Source organism: Dermochelys coriacea, chromosome 11, assembly GCF_009764565.3.
Source record: "Dermochelys coriacea isolate rDerCor1 chromosome 11, rDerCor1.pri.v4, whole genome shotgun sequence".
Lineage (NCBI taxonomy): Eukaryota > Metazoa > Chordata > Testudines > Dermochelyidae > Dermochelys > Dermochelys coriacea.
Genome location: NC_050078.2, coordinates 13357380 through 13380339, shown reverse-complemented (window position 1 = coordinate 13380339; position 22960 = coordinate 13357380). Strand labels below are relative to the sequence as shown.

At 37.8% G+C, this 22960-nt stretch overlaps 1 protein-coding gene across 1 annotated transcript in view; it reads left to right on the top strand.

Annotated features, from left to right (window-relative positions):
• SNX4 (sorting nexin 4) overlaps positions 1–22960 on the top strand; it is a 57984-nt gene that overhangs the window by 20812 nt on the left and 14212 nt on the right. The window contains exons 3-9 of the mRNA XM_038420968.2: positions 827–965; positions 1049–1198; positions 3394–3441; positions 9297–9352; positions 15207–15279; positions 17547–17608; positions 19749–19814. Coding sequence (XP_038276896.1) covers positions 827–965; positions 1049–1198; positions 3394–3441; positions 9297–9352; positions 15207–15279; positions 17547–17608; positions 19749–19814 — 594 coding nt within the window. The remainder of the gene's footprint in view (positions 1–826; positions 966–1048; positions 1199–3393; positions 3442–9296; positions 9353–15206; positions 15280–17546; positions 17609–19748; positions 19815–22960) is intronic.

The following is a 22960-nucleotide window of genomic DNA, read 5'->3' as shown; positions in this document are numbered from 1 at the left end:
TGCTTACCCTTCCTTTAGCCAGTTTGTTTTAATTTGTAAACTCTTAAATCGTCTGAATATCAAAAGGACACCATCTTGAAGTCTAGTCAATTTAAAAGATCTTTCAGGTACTACGTTTATTCCTGAGGCCTCTTTAAACATCTTTGTGGCTTTAGAATTGCACTTACATATGTGTTTTCTCCCCAGTTGCTGTGTGAAGATCCAAACAAATAGGGAAAACTGATTTTTTAATTATGGGGCTGAGCCAGTGAACACTTATATCAAGCATAAAACTCAATCCTGCAATGTGCTAAAAACTCCTGTTAAGTTCTGAGGGTCTTTGACTCCTCAAGAAGTCTGTGGGACTTGAGGGCTAGAGGTCCTTAGAAGATTGAACCCACAGTGCTTACTGCTGTGAGTAATAAGTTTACTCGCATGAGTACAGTTACTCATATGCATAACTGTTTGGTGGATTGGGCCCTAACTGACTATCTGAAGAGTGAAGCGAAATACACAGAATAAACAAACAGGAAAACTGGGGAAAGGGGAATCTCAAATCTTCCAGTTATTGGTAAATGTAAAAGTCTTGAGGGATACTTATACCAGTAGTAGGTTTAAAAGAAAGTTCTGGTAGCTTTGTGAAATAACTTGGTGTCCCTTTTAAAATATAATCTTAAATACTAAAGTATGTTAAATTATAAAAGTAATCATAAGTGGGTTACTATGATTTTTTTAATATATATAATATATTAAATAATATATATAATTGGTGTTTGAATTGTAACAATTGTACTGATGGTCTTGGGAAAAAATCAGTAACACTCAGTTGGGATATTTTGTTTTTCAGAGCTGTTGAGTCACAGACTGAAGGACAATGCTCCCCACCAGACTCCCTTTGGAGGCGATACAGTGAATTTGAGTTGCTGAGGAATTATTTATTAGTTAACTATCCGCATATTGTTGTTCCACCTTTGCCAGAAAAAAGGGTAAGGCAGTTGAAACTTCAACTCACTTTGCCTTACATTTAGCACTAAATTTAGCTGCTCTTAATTCTGTTCTGTTCACACAGGCTGAGTTTGTTTGGCATAAGTTATCAGCGGATAACATGGATCCAGACTTTGTGGAAAGACGAAGGATTGGTTTGGAAAACTTTCTAATACGTGTGGCTTCGCATCCCATCATTTGTCAGGACAAAATTTTTTATTCCTTTTTAACACAGGTATTGTAGAAAGGCATTCTTTATTTCTAAGTGCTTCCCTCCACTTTTACTTAGTTGTTCAGCTTTTAAATATTAAACACTAATAGCTTTTCTTCAAAAAGAAAAGAAGTACTTGTGGCACCTTAGAGACTAACAAATTTATTGTGCTCTAATAAATTTGTTAGTCTCTAAGGTGCCACAAGTACTCCTTTTCTTTTTGCGAATACAGACTAACACGGCTGCTACTCTGAAAGCTTTTCTTCAGTGACTTATAAATTATTGCCTGCTCTACTTCTGCATTAACAAATTAAAGGCGGAAGAGTGTTTAGATTATCTAATCTACCTCCTGTCAGTACACAGTTGTGCTTTACAATGTGCCTTAAAATTCTTTTTCCAGTCTCATTCTAAGGGTATTAGGGGATGAGATTACCACCTCCCTTAGAACTCTATTCCACAACTTAATGTAACTCAGGAAGTCTTTCCTGACACGAAATTTAAATATTTAGCATATTAGACATTTTGCAGCATTTATTGCACTGACTTCCAGTTTGGTGGTTTTTTGGGGGGTGGGCAGTTTGGATGCAACTGACTAATCTATTAAACCTTACATGGTTTGGATCTTGGCTATTTCATGCTCCAGTCTGACAGTTGTGATCAACTGAAATGCTCTCACTGACAGTCCTAGAGTGTCCACTGTGGGGGAAGAACCAAACTAGAACTTACTGATGTTCAGGTCACGTTGTAAAGCTGTGACTGAAATTTCTTTTTTGACTCAGAGTTTTGTGTTCTTGAGGTAATATTATTATTTTAATTGCTTTGTGTGCCTAGTTGTTGTGATATTGCATTTTACACATTGGGATGAAATTAATGAACACTTTTCATGATTCATAATTACACATATATACCCTCTTGTACCATACAGTATAATTCTTCAAGCCTATTTTGATATTTACATGGTTGAATTATTTCATTTTCCCATCTCCCACTTAGTTTTTACTTTGACAAACTACATCATTAGTTCTTTTTAATCTTTCTTGATACATTACAGGCGGCTGGACTTCTTCTGAGATCCCTTCCAGCCCTACATTTTTATGATTAATTCCTCCAGCTCTTTAATCCTTTTTTCTTGCTTTTCTCTGAATTTACTCCATTGTGTCAAGAATTGTCTTTGTTGTAAAGTCAGGGTCCAGGACTGTGTGTAGTATCCTAGGTACAGTCTGATAAGAATTAGTCTCCTTTCTTCTGCTCAAATAAGATTGAACTTTTTTTTGTTGCCATCACCCTGCAACTGAATATCTAGTGTAAGTCTAGGATCACATTTTGTCACTGCTTATAGTGATCATCACAGGAAGATTGGCCTGATGAAGACAAATGTAATTAAAACTTACAGGAAAGTGGCATGTATGGTATTTGCCTCTGCTTTCTTAATATTGTTTCTTATTTGTGAAAGTTTCTCTATTACAGTTCAGCTTAGAACATTTAGAGTATTCTGCTGTGGGTTATTAAGAGGAGCATTCTGTTAATATGTTGAATGTTCATCATCTGAATTACCCAGACAATACAAAAGAACAGTTTTAAATTTTAAATGTGAACATTGCCATCTTGACTACTTCAGTTTCTTACTTAAGACACTTTTAAAAAAAATAATTAAAATGCCCTATTTTTGAGGTATACTGTTTTTGAAAAGTGGTTCATTCATTTGGTTTTGTTGGTCTGATGGCTTAGCCAGTCGTATAATGAGCTAGAAATCAGGCAGATTGAGGCCTCACCTCAGTCTCAATCCTGGTGTTGGTGGTGGCTGGGAACATTAAAGAAGTGACTCTGCCATTACCCCTCTTCTTATAAAGTGTGAATTGCTTGTCAGACAAGAATCCTCTTAAGTACACAGGATAATGCAGCCTGCTGGTGTCACATAGTGAAGAGGAAAAGTTGTAAAGAGGGAATGGTGGGTAAACATAAAACCTGACGTATAGAAAGACCCATTATTCTAAGTCCAGACATTGAAAGGAAGATTTCCTTGACATACCTTTTTTTAGAACTTGGTCAAGTGAGTGGGACTGAGCCCATGTTTGGATGCTTGTGGTTCCCACATGACCCAAAGAGGATTCTCCAATGTCCTTTCTGCGTAGAAGTGGTACTATTATCATGTCTCACATAGACTGTGCGTGCCATATGTTTATTAGTGAAGTTTACTGAAGTGAAACTTTTATTTTTAGGAAGGTGGATGGAAAGAAATGGTGAACGAGACTGGGTTTCAGTTAAAGGTAATTATTGTATGCATTTGTGTAGTGAATGTTGTAACCCTGTGAACTGTTCTGACCACAATTAAAGACCATAATTCAGTGTCTCTGCAGAGTTATGCTTGCTGTTGTGTTAAAAATAGCAGGCCCATGACAAACTGCATAATTTTGACCATATAAGGAAACAGTGTAGTACTGGTATTATGTAACAGATAATTACCAGAGTTCATAAGTGAGGGAAGCTGTGACAGGTCAGTTAGTCTGCCCATGTTTCATATTGGATGCAGCATAGAATTAATATTAAGAATTATGACCCCTGTATTTTTATAAACAGACTGAGCTGGTTTCAGAGTGACACCAACCAAGACAAATAACATGCCAAAGCAGGACTGTAAAGGCCAGCTCTAAAGGTTGACAGCCTTGAAGGAGAGGGTGCTTATTTGGAGTGGTGAGGTGGAACTTACAATTAACTCTGAAATGCTTCAGCCGAAGCTCTGAATACAGTCCTGAATGAATTTTGAAACAGAGCATGGAGTTTGGTATGATAAGTTAGGTACCTCAAAGAAACGTGAGCAAGAAAACAGAAGAGAAGCAGAAATGGCCAAGACCAAGGAGGATGTCTCTGACAGGACGAGTAGCCAAAACGGTCAGATGGGAGAAAGGACAGTGCTCCCTAGCAATGGAAGTAATCCAAGAAATACCTACCTGGTACAACTGTTGCTGAGTCTCAGATTAGATATGTTATAAAGAATTTCATTTGCTTAATTAGACCATTTGAATTTTAATTAGTTTTGAGGAAGTCACTGCAATAAATCCTTGAACGGAACATGCTCTTCTGACTTATAGGAGGCAGTTGAGAAGAAAATTGAACACCCAGTTAGGACAAACTCCTAACAAGAGCCACCTATACACTGATTGCAGACAGTAATGGGAGAGGGAAAACTGGTGGAGGACAGGCAGGAATAGGTGACTGAGTGTTACATTAGTACAGAGGCAAAGTATGGGTACATGGAATTTGTTGACAGATGCAACTTTTGGGCATAGCCATATGTACTCTCATTCTGTGGGTGCAAAATATAGTGTGCATGAATCTAAGCCTTCCTCTTAAATATATAGTCTCTAATTCTCTTGGTTGCAAAGAAAACCTTTTAAATGTGAACTAAGTATAAACAAATGAAGTACTATTGTCCTGAATCTGCTGAAAGCTTGAAAAAAAATTCTGGGGTATGATCTGTCCCCATTAATCCCAAGGAAGTTTAATGCTGGCATCTACTGATGATGCCAATTTGACTTTAATTCACTGCTGATTGTATTACTGGGCACATCCTGCTGATGTCCATATCCCATAATTTCAAACTGTCTGCATGGTGTGAAAATCTGCACCTGTCCCCATCCACCTACCACAACCTCTAGCTTCCTTCCTTCCCAACACACACAGCACGTACAGACCACGTCTTCAGTGCCATGATGTATGTTCAATAAAAAATTCTGCAACCAATTGAAAATCAAAAATGTAGAGCCAGGGTAAAATAAATTGAATTTAAGATTTAATTAAATAGTACACTAGTACAATATTCCTTTTGTGTAATTCTTCCATTAAATGAAAATGGAGCTTTTATTTATCTGAAGCTGCTGAAGAATATAGGGTCTTTAACACAGAATTATGGTTAAGCGTGCTGTGGATTTGTGGTAGACCTTTGTCTTGGGGTGTCTCTTCTAACACTGCTAGGCATTTAGGACTATCATTCTAGTTTCTTTATGGCCCTGGAGTCTTAAGAGTGGACTTTTTTTTTTTTTTTTTAAATTAAAAAGTTTGTAACAAGATCTGTACTCATTCAGTACATTGAGGCATATAGGGAACTCAACCACATAGTGGAGAGTGGGATTTTCCACGTAGTGATTAACTGTCAATGTTCAATGGAAAAAAATAAGTGAACAAGAAGATAAGTATTCCTTATTAAAGAAAGGCCAAGTTATCATCCAAGGAGCTAGTCTGTAAATTCAGCAAGATAGATAGATATATATAATGGCACATAATAGTAGAGGGAAACAATGTGAGAGAAGGGGCTACAGGGGAAAATTAGAAAGGTAAAAAATTAAAAATTTTAAGGATGCACATGTAGAAATAGGAATAACATTTGCAATGGTTTTCCTTTGTATTCATTTGAATTGCAAGAATTACCATGCTTTTATTAACCTCTTGATTATTTATGGGCTGATATGTGGATGTAACATCTGCTTGACAGACCTTTTGGAAAAACTTGATCCTATCCCTGCACTGCTTCTTTAAGTGTTAAAACTGCGGAAGACAATTTTATGAACCATCCTTTTAAAATTGCTGATAGCACATCATAATTTGCAAAGCATTCAGATGGTAGACACCGCTAACTCATATTTTTTAATGACGTCATATGTATGTTGTACCCCAGAATCATCAATTAATGAAAGCTTCTGTTTTAGGCTGTGTTTGAGAACAGCAGTGTGGGCAGTTTTAGTTAGTTGCATTGAGAATGGTGGGAAGGGCATAATAAAAGTTTTTATTAAACTCTTAGGAATAACTCAACATAGATACTCCAGAATAATAGTGGGAGAAAGGAGAAAATTATGGCATGTAAGAGCAAGTGAGAAAAATATAGTTTCTGTTAAACAAATTGTCAGATACATGGCCTCGTCAGTTCATTTACCTTTATTAAAATGTAAGTTACTTGAGAGGGGAAGAAGGACCCAAAGAACAACAGTTAAATTACTGCAAAATATTCAAAATAAACAACTGTCTAAGGACAGATGATATCTTAAGTAAAATGTAAGATGAGACAATCGCCATTCTACTTTCTAGATTTCTGACAGTGTGCATGGTTATTTTCTCTGTGGAATCCCTGCTTCCCTAAGGAAATTTTTATAAAATAATGGGGAATGGAGCCTTTCTCTTTCCTTTGATAAACCTTTTAATTATACATTCAGTTTCTGTGCTGAATGTAAAAATAAAAGGTCTTTAGTAAGCAGATTGATTTGGTTCCTTATGGTAGCTTAATAATAATATCAGAGGCAGATTTATACTTGGAGTGCGTAGTTGTGTAGGATCAGAAGCGAGTCATGGGCCCATTTGCTGTCATTGTTCTGTGACACCAGTGGGTTTGCAGACTAATTAGATAGCACAGTCCAGACACTGCAATACACTAGTCGAACAGATGAAGATCCTTGTTTAAACCAGAAGGATTTATTTTGGATTACCCTGACTACTCGGGGTTAGAATTCTGTCTCTGCCAGCTGTAATGCGTTTCCTCGCCTCCAAAATACTGCAATTTAGAATACGTGTTTAAATGTTCTTTCAAAATTTTTTGCTCTGAGAGGGCAAAACACAATGCACTATCTTCCTCACCTCCCACCCCCAGTCGTAGTTAATCTGGAGGAGGAAAAACATGGTGTACAATTCTCTTCCCCCTCCCTCGCTGCCCCCCCCCAAAAAAAAACCTCAACAAAACTGCACTGGCTACTCCTGAGCACAAAAGCAATACCTCTTAACTGCTATATTCCATATTGTCATCCAGTTTTTGCTTGTGTGTGTGAAAGCTACTTGACTCAGTCTCAGTTGACAGCCAATTCCACTTCAAGTATTCACTCCATTTAACCACCTCTGTAAATTCTTTTTGCACGTACTCTCTATTTACAGAAATGTCTGTCCAGAAACCTTACATAAACTTGCTCTAGCTTTATAGTAATCCTTAGCTAGCTTATAGTATGATTTTGTGTGAAATAAGTGTGTAAAAAATGGCCAGATTGATAATGCACAAGAAGTCAGGCTGTATTGTTTCCTTCTTGTGCATCATCAATAGTAAAGATTCTGCAGGACAAATTGTTTCCTCAGTTACACCTGTGAAACTCCATTGGCTTTGAAGGATTATGTATGTGTAAATGAGGGCAGAATTTGGTCCTGTAATTGGAGTTTAGTTAATCCTTTTGATGATGCATTTACAAACCAGAGTAGAATTGACTGTCTTGCTCTTTTAGCTCTGTAGTTCGAACAGCTGTATATAAAGTAGTGTAAATACTTTTGCCCATAAAGTAAGCAAGTATGAGTCGGACTGCTCAGAGGAAACAGATCTCGTGACCAAGATGTTGCCAGACACCTTTGAATAGAACTGAGTCTTGACACCTGTCACTTATCTTTGTTGAAAACTAGCCAATCTATTCTTAAATAAAATTTAAAAAACCCTTCCTTTGCACTCTGAGAGATGACTATGGGGGGGTTTGGGATGTTTGCTCCCTCAGTCTGTAGAATGTTTGGAAAAGCAGAGTTACTGCTGGAAAGTAAATCCTTTTTATTCCTTGACCATACTTTTGTATAATACTCATCAGTAGCTGTCATGCCAATCGCAATAGCAAAATTACTTTTTAATTGAGCTCAGACGTTGTACTCAGCACTCTACCAACATGAGATGAGATCCCAGTGTCAAGGATATTACAGTGAAATTCAAACGCGGTACAGTTTGGACACAATGTGATGGGAGGCGGAACAGTCTCGTTCTGGTGCCAATCTCATAAATAGAATTTACTGAGAGGCTTATGAAGGGAAACTTTGTACTCTAACTCCAAGCGAGCACTGGGTTCTACTGGAATCGGTTGCTAAATAACTTTTTAAAACTGCTCTTAAGAGTTGCTGACTTTGCGGCAATTGATGCACAAAATATTGTTCGTATAGCAAACATCATTGCTAAAAACTCTCTCTGTCAGAAGGTACACTTGTAAATTATCAGTCTTACTGAGCCTTTTGCACCGGAAGTCGTGGTTCTTTTAAACCTACCTCTTTTAATTTGAAGGAGGATTAAGCTAAAGTGAACTCGGGCAACTTGTGAAGGAGAGCATCCACACAGGGATTGCATGTGCTCTAATTTAGGACCTCTTACCTTTAGTTAATTTGTCTTAATTTTCTTGAGTGTCTCCATGTAGACATGCCTTATTATCTGAGGCAGGGACTGACTTTTTGTTATGTGTACAGTGTCTAGCACACTCAGGCCCCAGTGACCAGGACATGTAGGTATTATAGTAATAGGAATTACAGTAAAACAAATAAAATAAGTGGAAGTATGTTGCTCTTTTGCAGAGTAAACACAAAAACTGATTAATTCTAACTAAATTCTTAAAACATTTAAAACACAAAAGCAAGAATTAGTGTTGGGAATTCCATGCTTCTGTTGCAGGCACTGGTAGAATAACATTTTTCTCAGAAACGGAGCAGAAAGTTTAATTAAGGCAATTATTTCTTTACTGAAGAAAATCCAGTGATCCAATTTGTGATTCAATATAGCAGTTTCCTATCTATTGAAAAAGAACTTTGCATCAAAAGCTGGCTCTTATATAATATAGTTTTCCTCTACAGTAACTCTTAAAATGAGAGCACACAATAGGTTTGTGTTTGATGCCACTGGGGAACTGTTTTTGGTAATTCAAAGCATATAAAGGTCTTTTCCACTATTGGTTTTATTTGGTTTGAAAAATATATAAAATAATTTGTCCATATAGCCTTAGGCCTACTTGCATCACCTGAAAAGAATGTAGGGTTATATATCTTAATTTTGTGGTTTGTGTAACATTTTAAGAAAAGAATATTTTGCTGAGGTTTATGATTATACTAGTTTAATGATACTGGATACTGTTTACATGCTAGTTCACAGAACAGTTTAGTTTTCTAGCCTTTTCTCTAAAAGCAGACTGACATTAGCTCCCTCACTTGTCAAATTTGTTCAATATGTTTGAAATTTTTGATGAAGTATTATGACAGAAAACTGCAGCTTTCTACTGTGGCTGCCAGCAAAGAGAAATTGTTGCTTGATGTTTTTGAAATATAATTGCATTATAACACTTTTTTTTTTTTTTTTCAGGCAGAGTCCAGGTTAAAAGCTCTTAATGCAACATTCAGAGTGAAAAACCCAGACAGGTAAGATTTTTCATACTAGTTACAGTTGTAATTACGAATGACAGTGTATGCTATCTATGTAATTTTTCCTTTCTGGATGTATGCTATCTGTACACTTTTTCAACCTCCTTAACAAACCAATAAGGGGCAGTGAAAAGCGGTTTGAAAAACCCAGTTCACAGGGAGAGCAGGAAACTCTTAAGGGAAATGCCATCACTTTATGCAGAATCTAAGCTTTTATTTAAAAAAAACAGAAAAAAAAATCTAGGCTTTGTTTGCAAAGAAACCTTCGCAAATTAATGCAATGGTACCTTCCTGAATTTGCAAGCATATATAGCCAATATCTCTCTTGTGCACACACACAAATATATGCACTTGCCAGTGCTGCAGTTCCCAAGCTGCCAGTTTTCACAGCTGTTATTGGAAACCAGATCAATTTCAGTCTACCGTGTCTTGGGAAGCTGTGGGAAGCTGTAGAGGCAGACACTGGAGTTATTAGCTGGTTAGGAGGTCCATTAACAGAGGCTGAAGTGTGGAGAGTATATAGTAGCAGACACTCCTCCTTTCGGCCGGAGGAGGATAGTATAGGACAGTGGTTTCCCAAACAGTGGGTCGCAGAAAAGTGTCAGTTCCAGAGGTGCCAGCTTCTTCCTATCTCTGGGGGTGCTCAACCCCAGGCCCTGCCCCCACTCCACCCTTTCCCTCTAGGCCCTGACCCTTCTCTGCCCCCGCTCCGCCTCTTCCCACCCAGTTCTGCACCCTCCCCCGAGCACAACCCTCCCCTCGCCTCCTGCACACCACAGAACAGCTGATCATGGGACGTGCTGGGAGGGAGGGGGAGAGCTAGCTGCCAGTGGGTGCTAAGCATCCACTAATTTTTTCTGTGGGTGCTCCGGGTGCCCACAGAGTTGGCACCTATGGACGGTTCACTGTGTTCAGGGCTGGATTAACCCATTGCTGGCCCTGGCCTAGGCAAACATATACTTCTCCCGGCCGGTGTGGAAAAGAAGCCACAGATGAGTAGGGAGTGCGGTGTTGGAGAGGTAGCCTGCTCTGCATTTACCCCACAGTGGTGGCACCTTTCCCATTGGGCTGGGCCTGTCTCCCTGCTCTAGTATTGCGACCTGGCGCACATAGTTTCAGTGCCACTGAGGTTTGGGCTGCCCCAAACCGCAGTGGCACTGAGACCATGTGCGCCAGGTCACACACTTGGAGTGAGGAGCTGGGCCCAGCCCCAAGAGACAGAAGCAGCTGCTGCAGGTAGGCTCACTCTCCAACTCCTCCCCTCCCTCCCCCCAGCCTTCTCACTGGGCTGGGCTTAGGGTTGTGGTGCCAGGGTGGAGGGTGCATATATGTAATGGTGAGTAACAACAACAACAAAAAGACAAAATGCAGTTGGTGCGTCCCCTCAGTAGAACATTTGGAATCACTGATACCAGGATACTCTCTCTGAAGCACCTAGGAGAGTGGGAGGGGGGTAAAGTAGCAGACATTCCTGCAGCACCCAGGATAGTCTGACACTGGACAGAGGGAACCAAGAGACAGAGTGCTTCTTCTCCCTTCCAACAATATGGTGCTACTTAAAATCTATTAGAATCTGAAGGATGGAATTCTGAAGCCATGTGAAGAGATGACACCTTCCCCTTTTCCAGCATCTGAAAGTGGAATTGGGCCCTTGTTTGGATATTTTCTTCCCCTCCCCAAAATCTTTTTTTAAATTTGTCTGTGAGTAGTAGTGTTAGTCCTCTTGTTTTTAGGGCTTGGAAATTTTACCAGCCTCCTTAGTATGGGAGGGAGAAATTGAGGTAACACAGAAAAGAGAAATGCAGTATTTATAGAGAGAGATTTGGAAAGGGGACAAGGAGGAAAGAACACAGTGTAGGGGAAGGGAAAGCAAAAGAGAGAAGTAGGTGATATTGGTGGCCTGTGATATACGAGAAGTCAGACTTGATGATCTGATGGTTCCTTCTATGACTGTAAGATGAGGAAGTTGATACTAAATGCTGCTAAGGAAAAGATGCATTATGAAAGAAAAAGTAGAATACAGACAGGAATGGAAAGAACGTGTAATAAAAGCAAGAGTAGCATAGCGTCTGTTGAATCATATTTATCTAATTTGTTGTATTAGGGATGATACCAATATTTAACAAATTTATTTGTCAAATTCTTGTGATATTCAGCCTGCTCAATGGCTGACCAAATGCTATTTGACAAATATATTATTCAATAGGTATTGGGGAAATTCAACAACTAATATACTGTACACTTTTTTTCCTGTTATTCCATGGTGCCACTAGCTCTTATTGCAAGTAACATTTTTACAAGTTTATTAAATAGTTGATTGAAATGTTATAATTACATACACAGTCTGTTTTATTCATTTGTACAGCAAAGGGTGGCTTGGCAGTTAGGAGGTTGGTTTTGGAAGTGTGGGAGCACCAGTATCTTTCGCTTGACTAGTAGGCTTACTTACTACTTTAGGAACTATCAGTAGCTTTCTCAATCCTTAATTTAAACCAACCGTAAAAGTTGGATAGCAACATAGCATTTTAAAAGTCTAACTACTGAAGTTGGTTTGGAACAAAACCAAACCAGTCTTCTGGTAGGTTGAGTGGTTTTTATTGAAAGGGTCAGTGGTGATAAAAATGTGCTCCTCTGTTGCTCAAAAATAAATTTGCAGTGACATTTCCACTGAATTCTCTAATCCAGTTTTGTTGCAAACCTCCTGTTGTCTTCCTTCTGTGCTTCAAATCCAGTCAAAAATTGCTTTCCCAGTGGTGCATTGTTCCTTTTTCACTAGATAACAATTCTCTTGCTAGCTACTTTCCTAAACAGAATAAAAAGGATCTGGGAAATATCACTGTGGCTGAGCCATATTAGACAATAGATTCTGCTTATGGCAGCTGAACTCGTGTGATTCTCAATAGTATACTTGAGCCTGAGACCCCATGCCATTTGTGGTTTCTTTTTGCTCCATATACCTATTCTTAAAAATATCTTTTACTCCCTTATTGTTTTGTGAAGGGGAAATTGACTATACTTATAGTAACTTTCACTACAGACATAGTGCTGTCAAATGCACAAAATAATTGGAAATAAAAGGGAGAAATTCTCTGGTGTCTTTCATTTACAGTAGTTATAGTATCATTATAGTAACCTTAAGTATAACTAGTAGTAATAGTAGGTGAAGTATTTTCATCCAGAAGTGACTTTTTACTTGGTAGTATCTCTATTAAAATGTGGTTCTAGTCTGAAAAGCGACTGTAAAAGCAGCAGAATCTGACTCAAGTTACCTGCTTTTCATCTGCATTGAAAGTCGTACTTTGCTAAAGGTTTGGCTGCACTAGAAATGCTAGAGTGGCACAGCCGTAGTAGAGATAAGGGGATAAGACGGAAGGTCCTCTCATGGATTGGTAACTGGTTAAAACTAGGAAACCAAGGGGAGGAATAAATGGTCAGTTTTCAGAATGGAGAGAGGTAAATAGTGGTGTCCTCCATGGCTCTATACTGGGCCCAGTCCTATTCAGCATATTCATAAATGATCTGGAAAAAGGGGTAAACAGTGAGGTGGCAAAATTTGCAGATGATACAAAACTACTCAAGATAGTTAAGTCCCAGGCAGACAGCGAAGAGCTACAAAAGGATCTCTCAAAACTAGGTGACTGGGCAACAAAATGGCAGATGAAATTCAGTGTTGATAAATTCAAAATAATGCACATTAGAAAGCATAATCCCAACTATACATATAAAATGATGAGGTCTAAATTATCTGTTACCACTCAAGAAAGAGATCTTGGAGTAATTATGGATAGTTCTCTGAAAACATCCACTCAATGTGCAGTGGCAGTCAAAAAAGTGAACAGAATGTTAGACATCATTAAGAAAGGGATAGATAATAAGACAGAAAATATATTGTCTCTATATCAATCCATGGTGCGCCCCATCTCAAAAAAGATATATTGGAATTGGAAAAGATTCAGAAAAGGGCAACAAAAATGATGAGGGGTATGGAACAGCTTCCGTCTGAGGAGAGATTAATAAGACTGGGACTCTTCAGCTTGGGAAAAAATGACTAAGTGGGGATATGATTGAGGTCTATAAAATCATGACTGGTATGGAGAAAGTAAATAAGGAAGTGTTAATTTACTTCTCCTCATAACACAAGAACTAGGGGGTCACCAAATGAAATTAATAGGCAGCAGGTTTAACAAACAAAAAAGGAAGTATTTCTTCACACAATGCACAGTCAACCTGTGGAACTCCTTGCCAGAGGATATTGTGAAGGCCAAGACTATAACAGGGTTTAAAAAAGAACAAGATAAATTCATGGAGGATGGGTCCATTAATGGCTGTTGGGCAGGGATGGTGTCCCTAGCCTCTGTTTGCCAGAAGCTTGGATGACTACCTGTTCTTATCATTCCCTCTGGGGCACCTGGCATTGGCCACTGTCAGAAGACAGGATCCTGGGCTAGATGGACCTTTGGTCTGACTCAGTATGGCTGTTGTTATGTACTTGATTTACTTGAGATATCTTCACCATTCATGTCTGAAGCTGTCTGACACACTGCGCTGGCATATATTTTATAAAACGTAAGGTAAAAGGATTGCCCTACATCCACCAACGGCTGTATTTGTGTTTCCTGCTATAATTTCTCTGCTGGTCTTTAAATGTTTTGAAAAAAACTGTACACTTTAACCCTAATATACCACACATTTTTGTGGAAAACTCTCTTTAGGCATAAAAATCATAGAATGCCTATAAATAATCTTTTCTGTCATGGGATGTCATGAGACGCAATTTCCTAAATATTAGAAACATGCGGTGTAAGCAAAGTTTGTTTTTGTTTTTTTTTTTAAATGGGTGCTGAAATTTTGGTTCTTAAATTCATGATTAGCCACCTAAATAAGTGGCCTGGTTTTTTTTTTTTTTTTTTTTCAATGAGACCTGCTGGGTTCTAAGCATTTCTGAAATCAGATCACTTATATATATTGGTGCCTAATTAAGAATTTAGAAGCCTAACTTTAGGCATCTGTTTGTTTGTTTGTTTATTTATTTTTAATATCTTGGCCTGGATTTTTTTTCACTACAGTAATTGACAGATTATCATTCAGTAGTTAGTCAATTCTCGAGTTCCTATTCTTTACTTTCACTCTGGATAATATGCATGCCTTTGCACAATCTAAGGCTTCAAAATAGGGTTTAAGTTGGTCTTAAATGGTGTATAGGTCTTGTGCTGGTCATCTGCACAGGAGTAAATAACCCCCTCTTGAGGCTTTTCGCAAGTCAGCAAACTGCTCTGGGGTTCAGCTTAGCCATGGACATGATATCCATTTTACAAACCACCTAGGTGTATTCTGAAGCTAATTTAATCTTTTTTAGAGTTCGAGATCCTTGCATGAAAGGCACATTGTAAGTACAGGTAATATTTTATCAGCTTCAAAAGAATTTAAACAGTTTTTCATTAGTAAGCATAAAACCCATCAAATGGGATTTTAAATGAAAAGTTTCTTCCTGCTTTTTAGATCATATCTATCAAATAACATTCCACTTCATAAGTGCTCTTAAAAAAAACAGATATATCAGTCTTTCAGAAAAAAACCTCTGCTGTTTATATTTATTTCTTAGATTTATGGCATATGAATTGATCTGAACCTTTACTGTTATTGTATAAAAGTACAGTAGTTTTGCATGTGTGTAATTATTTGCTAAAAAGGAGTTGATTCTGTTGTCATTTTCTAGGAATCCACAGCTAATTCCACTTTAACATAAGTCAAGCTCAGTGTCGCCAGCTGTTGTGTTGTTGCTCTATCTTACAATTTGTGAAAGCTTGCTTTTGTGATAGCTAATGATGTACTATCTGTTTCCTGTTCCCAGGAGATTTACTGAGCTAAAACACTACAGCGATGAACTGCAGTCTGTCATATCACACCTTCTGCGAGTCAGAGCTGTAAGTATTTCCCATGTGTGTCCTGACAAATAGTATAATATATTTATAAGACAGCATTTCTTCTTTAGTCAATAGAGAAAATGGATGTATGTATTCTTCACTTGAAATTGGTTGTTGTACTGTCCAGTTTTTTGGGGGGCGGGGATTATTTTATAACAATACACTTTTGGGGGAAGGAATTCTAAATGTGCTTAGAGTGATGCAGTGTGAAACATTTATGTCCAATATTGTTCCCCAGTCTGAATTATTCATGTTTTGATAGTCACTGGAAAAAGACCGTACTTACACCACAGATTTCTAGTTAAAAAAATGCTTACAAATGCTTCCACAAACATTCATAATGCTGCTGTTTGGCTCATTGCTTTATTCTGTCTTGTAGAATAGTTTACATGCAGTAACTTATCATCATATTGGCAATTTAAAACCCCATGAATGTCACTTGGGGAATTGGGAAGAGGGATGGTTGGAGCTTAGCTGGGACAATAGAACCTTGGGACTCAAAGTTGATACATCAGTGTCACGCCCAAAGTAATAGACAAGACCTATAGTGATTTGGAGTGTTTGTAGGCCCCAGTTTGTTGCATGTTCCATCAAAATCTGCAGCATAACATTGAATATTTTACAGAAATAGTGAGAAGTGTGAAGTAGACTGTTACCTGAGAGTAACATGCATATCTTCAATTACAATTCAGAGGAAAGGGAGATGAGCAGAATAGTATTACTTCTCCTCCTTCATAGGTGTTGCCACTGGAGGAAGAAGCAATGGGGCCAGAAGCCCACATCAATTAGAAAATGTTGGATCCCCACTGTGCAATTAGCAGGATTCTGCCTTTCTCTCGTGTGGCAAAAAGGAATTAGAATGGCATGAGGTTTTCTGGAACATAGACATATAATATTGTGTTTTCTAGAGCTTGTGGTGTGAATTCACGAGTTATGCAAGTTCCGCACAACATTTTTCATCTTACAGACCAGTCTATAATGAATAATGTCCTTTAGAATGATTAGAACCATCATGTCGTGGAATCAGGATGGCTGTGTACTACAGCTTGAAAACACAATCTTAAAAAAATACAAAACAGAGAAGGAAATGGGAAATTACAACCCTGGTAACAAGGAGCACGGTACTAGTTCTTAATGTGTTCAACAGGGGTTTACTTTTGGGTGAAAGTGTGCTGTAGGGGAGGATTGTAATTGATTGCCTGTCGAGTGGAGGCACTTTAGAGGATTAATTGCTAGTATTCTAGTAACTTGCCTTCCTGCCAGTACTGAGCTGTGTGACAGTGTTCTAACTTATTTCCTTTTTACCTCTTTGACACATGAATAATTATGGCTTTTATAAAGCTTCTGTTTAACTCACTGACGTATCAAACAGTGCTTTAATAATTGTGAAGGACAAAAATAAGTTGCGCTTCAGAGTTCAGTGTAAAGTAGAGGGAAAGATCAATGACTGTATAGTTACCAACAGTGTAGCATGTGCAGGTGTCTGATTCTCTAAACGCATGAATTGATTTAGCTTTAGCAACAAGTGTTGTGATGAGTTGACTCTTCCTTTCCCATTCTTTGTAGTATTGTATTACAAAGAAAAAAATAGCCTTGTGCCTTTTCGGATTCTTCATCCTGTATGGAAAAGCCTTGAAGTTTCTTTTCTCTGAACAAACCCAGCTTTCCTTTGCAGTTAATTTTTAAGCCCTTTGTTAGGACTGCATGGGGAAGTAGCCATGCAGGGTGAGAGATGGGAAGAGGCTCAATGACAACTCCGAACTGAAGTGTAAATTTTTGTCTTCCTATTTTCATATACACCCTCTTCTCCCGACCCCCTGACACACACATACATTCCCCTATGTGATGTCCGCTTACATCGTCATTATACAGGTGAAATGAATTACACCTCACATTAACTCAGTTGTTGGTGATCTAACTAGAGTGGTGATTGACTCTATGTATAGACAATATGAGGGCATTTCTGTAGATTCTCATACACAGAATGGTCTAAATGTGACTTTCAGTATAGTTTTGAAGCCATTGATTTAAAAAAAAAAAGTTATACTGTTGATCTTAAAAGACAAGTCAGAGCTATGCTTTAGCCTTTATAAAATAACATTTTCATCTCGTATACTTGTGTTGAGAAATTACAGCTGTAGACCTGAAGGGTTAATCAGTAAACATTAGTCTTTGCTGAAGATATGTATGTTTTACAAGAAGCTTGTAAACTGCATATAAAAGAAATGGGCTTGTCCAAAAAACTGACTTACAAATGTTTGTTTTAGAGAGTGGCAGACCGTCTCTATGGTGTATACAAAGTGCATGGGAATTATGGGAGAGTGTTCAGGTAAGAATTAGAACAGGTTTTTAAAATACATAATCTAGTTTCCTGAAGCTTAGATAGTTTGCAAGTAATGGATGAAGCTTATTTATCCTTATTTTTTAATGTAAACTTTGATATATTTTGTTTTACTAAATATGTGCATTGAAAAGTGTCATGACTCAGTACTAAGATATTGACAAGTTGCTGTATTTGACACAGATCTCTCTACCTTTGCTGAACTTTTTAAGTTTGAACTGGATGAAGTTATTATTTTATTTATTTATTTATTTTTAATATAACTTCATGATTGTCTTTTTTATTATACCTCTACCCCAATATAACACGGTCCTCGGGACCCAAAAAATCTTACGGCATTATAGGTGAAACTGTGTTATATCAAACTTGCTTTGGCCTCGAACACGATAATTAATACAGTATTTAACACAAGAAGTTTTATTCTTGGTGTTGCTTTAGAAAGGGCGCATCTGATGTCATCCTTCGCATCAAGCCCAGGGTCAGGGCTCGCAACCGCGCGCTGGGGTCGGGGCTCGCAGCCATGCATCCCTGCCGGAGTCAGGGCTCATGACCCCCCCACATAACCGGGTTGTGACCCCCAGTTTGAGAACCAATGTTGTAGACGAGACTGAAAACCATTTTTGCTTTACTGAGTTCTATCCGAATTCGTGTTATATCAGATCGCGTTATATTGGGTAGAGGTGTAGTTCTAAACCGTTTGTTCCTTCAGAATGCTTCCTATTAATTTATTTTATATAGTTCATAAATTTACACGTTGTATCTGTAGTGCTGAAAGATATCCCGATCCTTTCAATACATTAAAAAATCAACAATCTCTCAGGTATATTCTAGTACCCTTTTTAGAAGTTGAATTAACGAATAGTTTTTGATTTATGTGCCTGAGTTGCATGCTCAAGTTTTCCATCTCGCTGGAGAATTAAAGAATCTAACTTCTGGTTAAGGGGAACCTCCTGCTTATACAATCTGTACAAGTGCTATATTTAATTCACCAGGTTAATGGATTGCAGATGTCTTTCTAGTTGGGGGTTTTAAATTAAATTAGGTGCATTTTTGTAATAACACAAGGATAAACAAATGTCAACATTAACAGAGTAGAATTTATTTAAATTGTATGTAAAGTATAGAACAATAAATACTAGACATAAATTACACAAAGAGGAGGATAACTAAAAGTACCTTCTATATTTAAGAGATGGGGAGGAGGTACATTTTTAGGATAGCAGATAAAACCAAATAGCATGTGCAGAGTTAAGAGATAATGAGTTTAACACATAACTGTGATTTACTTGTGGTGAACTTCTAAGTGCTTGCCATCTCCACTCCAGTTTTGGTGGCTGTATTATCCATAAACTGACATTCATTTAATCATCTATCTCATCTATCTTATCTATCTATCCATAAAAATAAAATATGATTGTTTGGTAACTCTAGGCTTCTTTAGTGGAGTGGAGCTTTAGTGATTTTTACCTATTTATAGAAATAGTCAACAATATACAGTGATCCTAAGAAAAAAATCCAGTTTGGAGAGTCTTATTTCAAAAGGGAGACTCCAGTCTACTGTGAATGCTATAAATCCATCAGTTTTTCCAGTGTATGATGTGGCAGGTTTCTGTCTGATGATGTGTTGCTCGTGTATAATGATTATTCTCTTATTAGTTAAAAAAAAAATCAGCATTCCCATATTGAGATTTCATAGGATAGCTTTACAGACCATTTGTATTGTAGATAATGGCGCTAAAAGTGTCAGCACAAAGGAATGAACCTTGTGTTGCAATTCTGTTAGAAAGTATTTCTCTTAATCTCCTTAACTACTAAACAAGGTTCTTTTCATGCCTGCCTCTTGAACTAGAACTAAAAAAACAACAATCCTCTGTGTGTGTGTGTCTGTGTCTGGGGAGGGATGGAGCAGGGGCAACTCCTGACCAGAATGCTTTAAAACTGTTTCACTATTAAATTGTGTTCAGTGCTGCTGCTTAGAGGTAGAAAAGCAGTTTGGCTAGGTACAACTTTTGAGGCAATTTCCATTCAAATATCACCTGGAAAGAAACTATTTACAGGATGCTGATTATTAACTTCCCTTAACTTCATGTGTGATGTTGTTTCTCATTGGATTTGCTTTTTTCTCTAGTGAATGGAGTGCAATAGAAAAGGAGATGGGGGATGGGCTGCAGAGTGCTGGCCATCACATGGATGTGTAAGTACTGAGTGAATATCTGATAGTTTGATGTATGCCAGATGCACATATATTAAGGGGGGGGCAGGGAATTGTATAAGAAATGTACTGAGAAAACTTTGGGGGAGAGGTATATTACTATTGGGTACACAACATTTCAGTGACTTTTGGATGTGAGCTGTTAGAGTCCATGTTTAGAGTCCATGTACTGTATTAAGTAGCTCAAAGGGCCTCAGGAGAGTCAGAGGGGTTACTTTTTATTATTATTTTGAAACTATAGAGGTGTTTGGAATTCTTCCAGCTTTTCTTTTAAGCTGCTATGCCAGAAACTAGTGGAATTAAACTGTAATGTATTGCAGACCTGATGAGAGCCATTTGTTTTTGGCAGGAATGCTTTGCACCATGCAGTAGATGGTACACTAATTTGTACTTAACAAAAAGTTTAAGAGTAGCAGCCGTGTTAGTCTGTATTCGCAAAAAGAAAAGGAGTACTTGTGGCACCTTAGAGACTAACAAATTTATTAGAGCATAAGCTTTCGTGAGCTACAGCTCACTTCATCGGATGCCGATGAAGTGAGCTGTAGCTCACGAAAGCTTATGCTCTAATAAATTTGTTAGTCTCTAAGGTGCCACAAGTACTCCTTTTCTTTTTGCAAAAAGTTTAAGTAACTTTTTTTTTTAACTGTTCAGCACCCAAGGCTTATTTAGTGGAGTCCAAAATAATTTCAAGTACCACCCTGAAATAAATAATGGTTGTAACCAGGAATCGCTACTGAACACAGCAAGGGTATCTGTTTGCCCCTTACTACGTAAGTGTAACTTCCATTGTATTCAATGATGGCTATGTACATGAAACAAGGAGAACAGAACCCTCAAAATAAAAAATAACCTGTTTAGCGCTTCAGATTGCTTATAGTATCTGTACTACAGCAATAAGGAATTATTTTTGTTTGCCTAGTTTTACATTTTATATAATAAACATAGTAGAGAAATTTTATTTAGTCTCTCTCTGGTTCCTTCCACTTGACAAATCATAGTCACTGGTAGAGTAATTGTTTAACCAATTCAGGAGTTCTGTGGCTTTGCAAATGGAACTAGGAGACTATTTTATCTTTTAATTGGAAAAGATAATCTTATTTTAAAAGTGAATCATGAGAAAACTTTAAGGTTGTCAGTAATACTATTTTATGATGCCAGTTTACATCTGTATTGTAAGTTAATGCCCTTGTCCAGTTTTAGTAAGGGATATAAATTATGAGATTCCTGCTACCAAATAGAATTTTATGGAAAAGCTCGTTTAACAGTGAATTCTCAAAATTTGCGTTTGGTTTAAAAAGTGAGAATTTTTTATCACATCCTTAAATAATATGAGTGTTTAGGAATGAAACATAGAAGCATTTATTTCCATGTTTAAAAACATTTTTATGATTAAGGTTAAAATAGTTTTATTATACAGCTGAAATCCCATTACAAGAAGTAACTCCAAATAAAAGGGCATAGAAAGAATAAGGAAATGGAGTGCAGTGTTAAATATTTATTACAATACTGCAAAATTTGAATAGTCCCATAGAAATCAATTTATTTTCAGTTGCGTGAACAAGTACTGCAGATAAATGAAAACTTACTTGAACCTGCCTAGCTTCCCTTTTGTGGTACATCGACATGCACCGTGCTGTGATGTCAGAATGTTGAGAAGATATTTTAATCAAATAAAGCAAAGCAAATAGAATACATACCTCATTCAAGAGATTATACCCCCCGCCAGTTTATACCTGTTCCACTTTACCATAAAATAGCAGTTAGAGGCACAAGGGGGTTGTAAGACTAAGACTTCTGCCCTTTACATTGTTAAGTGTTGAAGACCCAGAGTGATGGTGGTGGAGAGTTCCCAGGGTAACCTATATCAGTCCATGTTTTAATGAATGACAATCAAAGGTGACCTCTGATGGCATAGTTTTCCTCTCTGCTCTAACAGGTGATCCCGGAAGTGGCCTCTCTAGCTCTTTTTTTATTGGAGACTGCAATTGTGAGGTTCAGAGACAACAGTTGTGAGGTTCAGAGACCGTCTTCCCCAGGAATTGAAATTAGACATGATATTCGAATTTACAGGGGGGATTGGAAAGCGACTAAATTGGCAACACTGCATGTAACTAGTTGACCATGGGGGTGATGGGGAGGGCGAGAGAGAATGGGGAAGTTCACGGTATGTGTGGTGAAATCCCTGTTCAGGGTCTCATTGTATGACTCTCATTTAAAACTATTCTGCACATGTCCCGCTTATACTAGCTTCATTTTTACTAGTATTTTTGATGGTGAGTCAAATGTTTCTGTCTCTTTTATTTAACTCATTATTATTTAAGAAGCCATATAGTTGTGTAGTGTGGGGGGAGTGTCTGTATGTGTACTAGTTTTCATGGTGCCATTCATTTTTTCTATCCCTTGATTTGTCCCATGTGCAGTCAGCAGTTTCATGAATGACCCCCCCCCCCTAAATTTAGAAACTTGACTCCAGCCTTTCTGGCATTGCTGCGCCATAATCAACTGACAACCTAAAATAATTTGTTTAAAGTATAACGAGAATTTTAGCTGCGCAACTCCCATTGACTATGAGGTGAATCTAGTATGTTGGAAAGTTTTAGCTCTGAAACATTTATTTTACTGTTTGTAGAAGCATACTCACTGCCGTGCATTTCCCTTTCTCTTTAGGGATTTCCATGATTTGTTTAACCTGTTTTGGCCTAAAGTGTGCAAAATTGGGTTCAAATAGTCAGAAGTGCAGCTTCTGCTGACCTACTACTTTGTCAAATCATGATTTAAGTTTTTGTATAAATTCTGCTCTAGGGTATGTTTAGGTGGGAGTTGGGCAGAACAACTCCTAGCATTCAGTCATAAATCTTCCCTTGAAAAACTTGGCTGCAACTGAAGTACAGTCCATCTGTAGCCCTAAAAAAATCCCAACTCTTTTGTTTTAGGAACTTTTTAAAAAAATCCACAGAGCCTTAAATTCAAGTCTTGGTACAGACACAGTGGTAATGCTCCTCTCTCACAAAACTGGGCAGATGCCATTGCCCTTTTATGGATTATTATGAAGGAGATCAGCCATACCCCTTCAAGCTCAAAGGCAGCACCTTCTCAACTTGCTTGGGGTTCAAGCCCAGAGCCTTCTC